This window comes from Colias philodice, chromosome 27 (genome assembly GCF_061535455.1).
Source record: "Colias philodice isolate Cphi_HAF_F1 chromosome 27, ilColPhil1 Martin Lab GWU primary, whole genome shotgun sequence".
Taxonomy (NCBI): domain Eukaryota; kingdom Metazoa; phylum Arthropoda; class Insecta; order Lepidoptera; family Pieridae; genus Colias; species Colias philodice.
Genome location: NC_143112.1, coordinates 4,259,056 through 4,269,270, shown reverse-complemented (window position 1 = coordinate 4,269,270; position 10,215 = coordinate 4,259,056). Strand labels below are relative to the sequence as shown.

The window sequence follows — 10,215 nt, the reverse complement described above, 5'->3', positions numbered from 1 at the left end:
TATAAAACTCAGGAAAATAAAAATTTCTAGTACCTACTATATCTGGCAACACCATTTATAAGATTTAAACATTCAAAATGATAATAAATTACTACTATTAAGGAGGAAAGATTTTATTGTTTGTTTCTACCGTTGTTTCTACTTCTTTTTCTTAAGTTCTGAAACTACTAAACCGATGTTGAAAATTCTTTCAATATCATAAAACTTTTAATTTCATAAAGTATGTTTTACTTTTTTACCGTAGTAATTACAGCTGCTATAATATATTAAAATCAATGTAAAGCTACTTTTATCTTGTAGGTAGGAAAAATAAAATGCTCAACGATAAGTTAGTTTTGAGCAGCGCGCAATAACGAAGACGCTCGTCTCTTCTTCGGTGCTGCGGCCTCTAGTCTTTTTCTCTCTGCTTCTTGAGCATCAGCTATATCATAAACATCTTTGGGTGCAACCTAGGATTATACTTTAATATTTAATTAGGTACCTGATTATAGTAAGAACTTGTATACGTAGTATATTATTATTAGTCTGTGGTAAGACTAAGAACTAAGATTGTCATAATATGTAGCGAGGTCACATATGTGATAAAAATTTGTTAGGGGTAAATTGCCTAATTATTAAAAAAATATGCCTATGAGTTATTTAATAGTGCACTTCATTAAATATGAAAATGTCTTAAAAATAATATTGTTTAATTAATTATGAGCTGGCAAAGCGTTTAATTTTGCCGTCCTTGCCAGTTAAAAAAACCATTGCATACTTGATACTTGAAATGTCAGAAAATTGCAATTTACTTCAATGTCAAATTCTAACTTTTATGTGGCGTTCGTCGATCCTACGATCAACGGCGGTTTTATTGTTGCCAATAATTGTTGCCAAGGGTACTTTGAAACACATAACTTAATAAATCATCGTCAACTTAATTTTATTGATATTTAGTATCCGTCAAGTTTGTAAAGCAAAAACATGAGGGGTCGCGGTTCATACAGGGGATCATCAAACAGAGGCCATGGCCGAGAAAATAACCCACAAGGCGGTCCTTTAATGACCAATCATCTAAGGGTAAGTAAGATATTAGCAGATATTTATCCTTGAAGTAAAATAACTGACTAAACCGCTATTCCTACCATTAGTACGCTCTTACTTGTTAATTTAATTGTGTCATTTTTTTCGTCTATACTACAAAGAAACAATGTAACATAAAGGTGTACTAAATCCAAAACCGGCTAATTTTTCTTTAACAAATAAGAAACAGGATTATGTATATAGTCTTTTTAATTACCTATCACCTCATACAACTATGTATGCTTTTTTATTAAAATATTGTGGCAAATTATGTCCAGAATTCTAAATTGTTTTATTTTTTTAATTTCTGTATAGTCAGGTAAATTCAGTAGAAATTCGTGAGAAGTGTTTGTACTTATTTATATAAGTATGTAAACTAGTACTGCATATTAGTTAGATACATCATCTTTTAATAGGAATTAGATATTGAGTTGGAGATTTTGAAAAGGAAGAGGGATATGATACAACAGGAGCATCAGCTGCTCAATCGGGAGCGCCAATTCAATTTAAAGGTAAATTATATTTTGTTAACTATTAACTGACTTGGGGTTTTTTAATATTTTTTTTAAATTTAAAACAGTTATTTCCCATATCCAAGTGTAGAAATACATAATTTCATTATTCAATGAAACAGTTCATTAAAATCCACTGCGGCCTTCTTGAGTCACAAGTGGTGTGACTAATCCAAAATATTTTTTTATACATAAATATTTAATTCTCAGTTTTTTAGGTTTCTAAAAAGAATCCTTATGGTGAACATTTATTTCAATTATTTTTAATTTGGCATTAGATGTGATCTTCTTTTTCAGTATATTGTGCTTATTTTTTCTCTAAATGCTTAACCCATTGACCACCGAGCGGCCCGATCGGGCCGCGACACAATAGATTTTCTATTGTGTCTGTGATTCCGGGACTGAGGGATTAATGTGAAACTCTACTAAGTAGGTTCTAATGTTTATTAATTACATATAGGACTAGCTTCCGCCCACGACTTTGTACGTGCATCCCCGTTTTTCCCCGTTCCCGCAAGAATTTCGGGAAATCCTTTCTTAGCGGATGCCTACGTCTTTCGTAATTTCAGCCCGATACGTCCAGTGGTTTGGGCTATGTGTTGATAGATCACTATATCAGTCACCTTTGAGTTTTATATATATAGATTTGAAAAGCATTATTGCCATATTCTTTAGCCCATTACCATTTCTCTTCAAATAAATGATATCTTAAAAAAAGGTTTTACTTCAAACATATCCCAAAATTTTGTGCCAAATATGGCATTTTCTTAGTTTTTCTGTGTTATGAAGAAACTTTTGACTTTGAATTTTCCTTGAAATTTACTGATGTAAATATTCCATACCCATGAATTATTTGAATGAATGTTCCATGTTAACCCATTGAGCCCCAAACGGCCCGATCGGTCCACGACACAATAGATTTTCTATTGTGTCTGTGATTCCGGGGCCTGAGTTATTATATATTTAATTTAACATACTTTATACATATTATGATGTAAGAGTTCCAAAAAGGAGGAGGTTCTTTGTTTGTTTATATGTATTTTTTATTTAAAAATCTCCCAAAAGATCAAATTTTGGTCATCCATCTTATATGTCATTCTAATCTAAGATGCATCATCTATGTTCTGGTGAATTTAAAAAAAATTCACATAAATCCACATTTGGTTACTTACTGCTTGTTTTTGTGTTTTATCTATAGCAAGATAATCTACATTAATGATGTCATACATCAGTAATGTAGATGTTTGTTGAATACCCAGCCTTATGATAAAACAAGTTGAAGTAATAAAATTCAATGTTTTGCTGAGCAAAATTTGAATCATATGATAGCCGGAGGCATCGCACTAACAATATCCATATTTTCACTTAATTTTCAGAGGCAGTACCAACAAGAACCTTCTAGCTCCTATAGCCAGAACTCTTACAGGGCGAACTATGACGATAGTTCCAACTACTATAGACCTCAGGGCACTAAACGCCAGGCCGTAGAGCCTCAGCCCCTGCGGCGATACGAGCCGCCGCAAAGAGTCGAGCCATGGGCGCAAAGTAGTGCCCCACCCAAACCTAAAAACTACCACAATCCTAAACCGCCACTACAACCGCAACCGCTCCTCAGTCTTTACATGGACCCGCAAAAACTCAACTTCAAACAATCCAAGCCCAATTTCCCGAATCGGCAGAACTCAAAGCCGCCTCCGAAATCTTTGCCGCCTCGGAAAGATTTCAATCCGACCAAAGTTACCAAACCAAAACTGCGCACTACCTTCATAGAAAAACCACAACCGGTGGCACCGGCTAAAAAGTTGCTCGTCGATGACGATGTCATATTGCAGCCCAATGTGAAAGCGTCCCCTCAAATGAACGGTCGCTTGGAATTGGCTCTGGGTATGATCATGAAAGATATAAAACAGTTTGAGCCAAGCGGAACGAACCCCTCCCTGACGTTCTTTGTCCTAAAAATGATCAAGAAGATAATCCGCGGTCGGATCCGTGGGGTCATGATTGGTAAGGTGGTCGGCAACGTGCAGGATATTGTTGATACATATCGCAAAAAATATCCCAAAGACACCGACACCGAACTGTTTGAACTCGGCAAACAAGCCCACGACTACAACCTTGCCTCCTTGGGCGAAAAGTCCAACTTCGAATCAGGTAGTTATCGCTTCATTTTATAATTTATTTCCAATGAATGGCTCGAGACAACCTGGAGTCAATCATGGAATAAACTTGAGTACACAATATTGAATATAGCAATGAATAGAATGTTCATTGTGTATTCAATATTCAATGATAATCGTTTTATTACAAAAATAATTTGCCTACTTTAGTTTGTGTTTCTAGATCTTAAGCCAATAATGGCTTAAGAATAATCTTCAGATATTTAAATTAAAAGTGAATAATGAAAACTTTCAATTTGCATTGTTACTAAAGACAAACGTCTTTGGCAGTATTCAATTTATTATTATTATTAATAAAAATTGGATATTGAAAAAATTACATCAAAATTTTTAAAGAAAACTTTATAAAGAAAAATTCTGACATTTGTAACATACTTTTAATCTTGTGAATGTAAGCAAGATAAAGGTTCTTTACATTATAAAATGGACTGTATAGTTAAAGTAATTAAACAGTATACTAATTTATAAGTCGACTTTCAGAGGAACCAAAGAAATATTTTAGGATGAATATCACAAAATTGCTCAGCAAGAAGTTGGAAGAAATATTCAATCACGTAAGTCGTAAAATAAATATCTATGAAATAGGTGAATATTTTTATATATACTATTTAGGAAATGATAACTATAATAGTTACATGTTTCTAGGCGAAAGATATGTACGCAAATAAAAACAATCCGGCTGTAATTAAGAAACTAATGGATAATGTTGTTGATATAACGGAGAAGAATGAAGACAATCCCAATGCAACTACTCCAGCAGCAACAGAGAAAGATAATCTTGTGGTGGAAGAAATTGAGAAAAATATAGCGAAAGCAGAGTCGTATGCACAGCTAATGGAAGCTCTTATTGAAGAGAAGTTGCCTAAACTGTTGCCTAGGTTCAAATCAGTAAGTCAATTGTAATTTAACTAAATTCATATGTAAAACACTTTGATTGTAACCTCATAAATAGGCATGACGACAGTATCCATAAATGATCGAATTAGTGTTTTTAAGGGAAAATGTATACTAAATAAATTAAAAATAGTGACTTAGAAATATTAAAAACAATAGGATTATTGAGATTGAGAACATTGAAATTCTGCAGTCGGCCATTTTGACTAAAACACGCGTGACGTCACACTTAAGTAAACAATTTCATGTCAGGTGTGTTTTGTTGTTATGAATATTTTGAGAATACGCATTTTTATTTATTTTTTATAGTTTCGCGTATAATTTATCGACTCAGAACAGAAATATAATTGCGGATTCACGAATACGTGGTTCGGGTTTCTCCGCGCCAACTGTATACAATAATTTCTTATTATTTTTTCGCTTGAAACAATTACTAACACTTTTTTGCACGCCTCATATGCGAAGCGTTGAGGTGGGTACTACTGTCACTTCGCGCAAAACATCTGATTTTTCAAACTTAAAATGTCTTTATGTATCATACATTGCACTTGTAAGATAATACATTAACACACATATTAAGAAAAAACACTATTTTTAACATTCATGATATTTTTGATGTCATTTTTGTTATTTAAACTAGTTAAAAAACAGTTTAAAAAAGTTCTGTCTTGGACGTCCGTGTGTCTGTATGTGCGGAGGATTTTCTTGTTAACACGATAGCGACCGAAATACTTTACTAATCGAGTCTTTTTTTTTCTCTTACGCTTGAGTATGCTCAGGAATAGAACCCTTTCATTTTTCAGGGTCTGATTCGATGTGGTTTAATTGTTTTTAAATAAACAAAAATAATAATTAATAAATAATTATTAAAAAAAAATTATGAGGCGTGCACTTTTGGATTTTCCAAATTATTGGGCATTATTTTTATGTGGATTCACACTGCAATACTGCACACCACTTATAAACTTTGAAATTCGTTTCTATAACACATATTAATTAAAAAATTGTTTAATTTTCTTCGCTATGCGTACAGATAATTACGTATTTACTAAAGAGTGACGTCACACCTACGCCATGACACCTGCGAGCTTTATGAACTTTATGTTTGATTATAATGTGTGTTTGTAAAAAAAAAAACTAAAACAGGTAGAATAGGATAGAGAAAAATCAATCAGTCAGTTGTGCCAAGTGCACTCTGCAATCATTGCAGCAGTATTTTATTTAAAATAATTAATATGCCAAAAAAGAGCGTGTGCGCCGTGTCAGAAGTGAAACTTCTTTGGCAAGATTCAAATTCAATGATTTATTGTGATTCACAAGTTAAAAGGGTAACGAAGATACCAAAATTGTCGCCTTACTATATGACGTGACGGTATTGCCATGACGCGACCTTGAAATTTTACTCTCAACGCGTCTAAAGAAGTTTCACTTAAATAAAATCTCTTACTTTCTGTCTATCAAATTGTATAAAATATATTTTATTAATTTCTCTACTTGTAATTCTTTCAGAACATGTTAACTGTATTAGACGTGGACAAGGAGTACTACGATTCAAAAGCAAAAATCGAAGAAGAAACTATTAAATTGGCGGTGAAATTGATGTCCAATAAAATTGACCTTACCAAGGCAGATAATAAAAAAATCGATACAGTGGTTATCTGTGATTCGCCTAAAGTTATAGATTTATGTCAAGAAGAGGAAACCAAAATTATTGATGCTGAAAATACAGAAAAATCGGAAGATAAACCAACACCAGTTGATCAAAATACAGAAACAGTGGCCGCTACTCCAGATAAATCTGCCCAACAAATAACTAAGAGTAGCGCTTCGCCATTACCCACTACGCCGTCAAAAATTATCGATTATCCGTACTTTGTGAAGGTAAATATAAACACGGTTTGGTTTATTTAAATTTTAAAGTATCTTATTTAACGATTTTTCTAACTTCTCAATATCTAGTGGATGCAATTTTCTTCCTATATGAATCAGGATGGTACATGTTTAAGCATGTGGATATCTCAACAAATTTATTTTTCAGTTCTGCGCATACTATTTTTTGGAATATAATAATTAACTAATAAACCTTTTTAAAATATTTGAGCTAAACATATTCATATATTTTCATATAATAGCAGTTGGATTCCTTACTTATCCTTATAATTTATATTTTAGCTCATTGGTCGTCCCGAACTACCATCGCGCCAAGCCGTATATGATTTCTTGGAACAATTCAAGCCAGCGAGCATTAAGAAACATAAGACTGTCAGTAATTTGTTGGTGCTCGGCTTTAACGAGAAAGAAGGTTTTGATAAAATATTAGAAGCAAGTGGTAAAACTATTGGTAAGTCATAATATCATGTCTTCTACTATTTATGCAAAAAATGTATTTTTGGAATATTTAATTCATTAAGGGCCGATTTTTCAATGCTTGGAAAACTTATTCGTTGAATAATGTATAAAGCTATGATTTTAAAAACGTATTCTAATTGCCCGTATTTGACAGTTTACGTGACATTTTAATACTATCGTGTAATACTTTATTGGACGGATAAGTTTTATCCAAGCATTGAAAAATCGGCCCTTATTTAAATATTTTTTATGCATGAAATGCACAGTAAATAGTTTTAAGCCTATTTGCGTCAATTCGAAGTTGTGATCCAAAAAAGAATTCATTTGTTATAAATAATTTTCAAGCAACATTATCCATTCATAACTCACTTTTACTTTTAAAATTTCTAAGTTCGACATTTTTATAAATACAGGTACCAACACACTGATTGCCAAGGCGAGTGAAAAAGTCGCTACAACACCACTTAACACTCAAGTGAGGAACGAAACCAACAATAGTGTTGAAAAAACAGATAAAACTAATAAAACTGAACCAGATCAAAGCAAAGATACATCAATTAACACAAGTGGTACCAGTTTACTTTCTTCCGATTTGGACGAGCAAATAACCAACTTACTAACAACAATCCGACAAACAGATGAGCTCAACACATCTGATAATTCTAAGAAAGATACAGAATCTAAAGATACGGAGGAAAAAGAAAAAGATAATAGTTGTGATGCTGCAATGTTAGATGCACCTGATGTACCTACAAGTAATGATAAAGTTGTTGCTATGGAACCCATTGCTGAAGAAGATGAAAAACTTGAAGACAAGAAAGAAGGAAATAAAACAATTGAAGATAAAATAACGCCAGAGGAAAGTAAAGAACAAGAGCAGAAAAAAGTTGCGCCAAACGACAATAATGATGCAAATAAAACTGACGACACAAACAAAGACGATGCTTCAGTTGATACTGGCGAAAAAAATGGTGATACGATTAAAGAAGAAATAAGTGAAGATAAAGATCCAAAAAACAGTTTGAAAGATTCTGGCAGAGCTACTCCCACTAGAGCTTCAGCAAGATTGGCCACTGTTACACCAAGTTCTATTAAAACTCGACGAGCTAGTCGATTAGCGCTCAACAATCCGTAGAATACGTAAAAATGTGTAATTACATATTATGCATGTAATTTGTTTTATTATATACCTGATTTTAAACCTGTGTTTAATTAAAATATATAGGACTCCATGAAAAATAATCGTATGTAGGATTAGATTATTTTCGTCACACATTTATTTTAAATTATTCATTAATTCAATTTGATTGCGACTTTTTTGATTATACAATCTTTTTTATTATATAATAAACAATGAAAAATATATTTTGTTTTATTTTAATCCAAGTACCTATCATCTAACATAAAATAACGATAGATTATGAAAAAAATGTCGAAAGAAATTGCATTTTCATTTTAAATTTTCATTGGAAAATCTGATTTATTTACATGAAAACAAATATTAAAGGAAAAGTTTCCATTTATACAAAGCATACATACCATGAGTTGATTAATGTAGTATTCGTATGTGATCGTATCAGAAACAGGATCGAGCGCAGTCTGCATCATTTCTTCAAATTCCTCCTGCAATTATCATTTTCGATAGCCCGAGATATAATAATTTTAGTTTGCATAAAAGTATACAAGTACACATTTCCAAAATGCAAAGTAAACTCGTTGAGCAAAAGCATGTGCCAAAAAAAAGCGATATTAGCGATTCTAATGAAATCAGATTTATTTAGAGCAAGAAAATTTAAGAGACATTGGTCGAGCCGTTCGGAGTGGTGTAGGTAATGTGTATCTAAAAAGTACAAAGGTACAAAGTTTTCTAGGATTGGATTGGTAAAAAAGGTACACCATCAATTTGAATACCTGTGTAAACGGCTCCCCTTCTTCCATCATGAGTTGTGTAAATCTCTCCTTTGTGAGATAGCCTCGACCCTCTTTATCGAAGTATCGGAAAGCAGCTAATAACATTTCTGCACTAGCCGGATAAAACCTATGTCACATAGCCAAAATAAAATTGTTAAAGGAAATACGAACATTATATTAACGTTAATACTAGTTAATAGACACAGTAAAAAGCTAGATTAGTGTAGATTGAGGTGCAACAAGTAACTTGTCTTTCTATAGCTCTGTGTTTTAGACTGTAGGTACACTATAAGTTACACATTTTCGTGATAATTTTCATAAAAATCCATTCAGTTCGTGATTGAGTAGCTTTAATGACGCTCAAACTTTCGCATTTATATTATTCGCTTATACATAAAAACGAACTGCAGTATCTTTCCAAGTACATATTTACATACTTTTATCCGTATAATTTACCTGTGTTCTATCATCACCTTACACATATAAGGCAGAAAGTTAGCCAGAGGTACATTTCCTGTAGCCTCCTTGTTTTCTGTGGCTAAAATAACTTCTTGTATTTCTGCTTCAGTTGGGCAACATCCTGAGTTATTTAAAGTAATATTATTTAAAATGGATACATATACTTAATATTATAAAGTTTTTTATTGAAAGACAGATTAACATACCTAATGAACGCAATATGGTGCCTATTTCTCGAACATCTACTACTTGCTTCCCAGAATGATCAAACACTTCGAACGCCTCTATTATTTTTTTCTCTAGATCATTGTTGGCCTGAACTGTAGAGAATATTTTATATTTAAATGGAATAGGGTAAGTATAGTTAATTGACTTTGTAGTGAGCAAAAGATTCAGATTTCCATTGAAAATCATCTACTTTTCAAATCGAACATGTAGTTTCGGTTTTTGCATACAGAAACTTTTCATGCTTTTACTTACTTTTTGGTTCCTCCTTCCGTGCCATAATTGAGATTCAGAATAATATCATTTAGTAAATTAATTATATGTTATAAAATACTATCTAAATATATTGATATATTGATGTAAAGTTGTAAATAAACAAATAACCATTCCCATAGCAACCATTTATGCCACGATCATTTGAAATAGGGTTCGTTCATATTTGCACTAATAATAAAAAGCTGAAGAGTTTGTTTGTTTGAACGCGTTAATCTCAAGAACTGCTGGACCGATTTCGAAAAATATTTTATCGTTGGTTATGTACGTGGATCACGTACGTACCTAGCGATTTAGTGATCTATTTTTTTGATAGGTTCGATATCGTAGATACTTTTATGCTACATAATACT

General features: G+C 32.5%; 2 protein-coding genes across 2 annotated transcripts; one reads left to right on the top strand and one right to left on the bottom strand.

Moving 5' to 3' along the window:
- Positions 1-329: 329 nt before the first annotated feature.
- On the bottom strand, positions 330-9,778 carry LOC149476596 (dynein regulatory complex protein 8). The gene is made up of 5 exons (XM_089711661.1): positions 9,571-9,778; positions 9,362-9,485; positions 8,906-9,032; positions 8,534-8,617; positions 330-449 (listed from the first exon to the last, which is right to left on the bottom strand). The coding sequence occupies exons 1-5, from the start codon at positions 9,776-9,778 to the stop codon at positions 330-332; spliced, it is 663 nt and encodes a 220-aa protein (XP_089567787.1).
- On the top strand, positions 805-8,357 carry LOC149476597 (uncharacterized). The gene is made up of 8 exons (XM_089711973.1): positions 805-1,059; positions 1,479-1,574; positions 2,951-3,725; positions 4,232-4,305; positions 4,397-4,639; positions 6,155-6,526; positions 6,818-6,986; positions 7,408-8,357. The coding sequence occupies exons 1-8, from the start codon at positions 964-966 to the stop codon at positions 8,127-8,129; spliced, it is 2,547 nt and encodes an 848-aa protein (XP_089568099.1). The 5' UTR covers positions 805-963; the 3' UTR covers positions 8,130-8,357.
- Positions 9,779-10,215: the final 437 nt, after the last annotated feature.

Coding starts and splice junctions, on each gene's coding strand:
- LOC149476597 (XM_089711973.1), top strand. CDS start 964: ATGAGGGGTCGCGGTTCATACAGGGGATCATCAAACAGAGGCCATGGC. Junction 1,060..1,478: donor TAATGACCAATCATCTAAGG/GTAAGTAAGATA, acceptor ATCTTTTAATAG/GAATTAGATATTGAGTTGGA. Junction 4,640..6,154: donor TGTTGCCTAGGTTCAAATCA/GTAAGTCAATTG, acceptor TAATTCTTTCAG/AACATGTTAACTGTATTAGA.
- LOC149476596 (XM_089711661.1), bottom strand. CDS start 9,778: ATGATTTTCAATGGAAATCTGAATCTTTTGCTCACTACAAAGTCAATT. Junction 8,618..8,905: donor AAGGGGAGCCGTTTACACAG/GTATTCAAATTG, acceptor TGATAATTGCAG/GAGGAATTTGAAGAAATGAT. Junction 450..8,533: donor ACTACATTAATCAACTCATG/GTATGTATGCTT, acceptor GTATAATCCTAG/GTTGCACCCAAAGATGTTTA.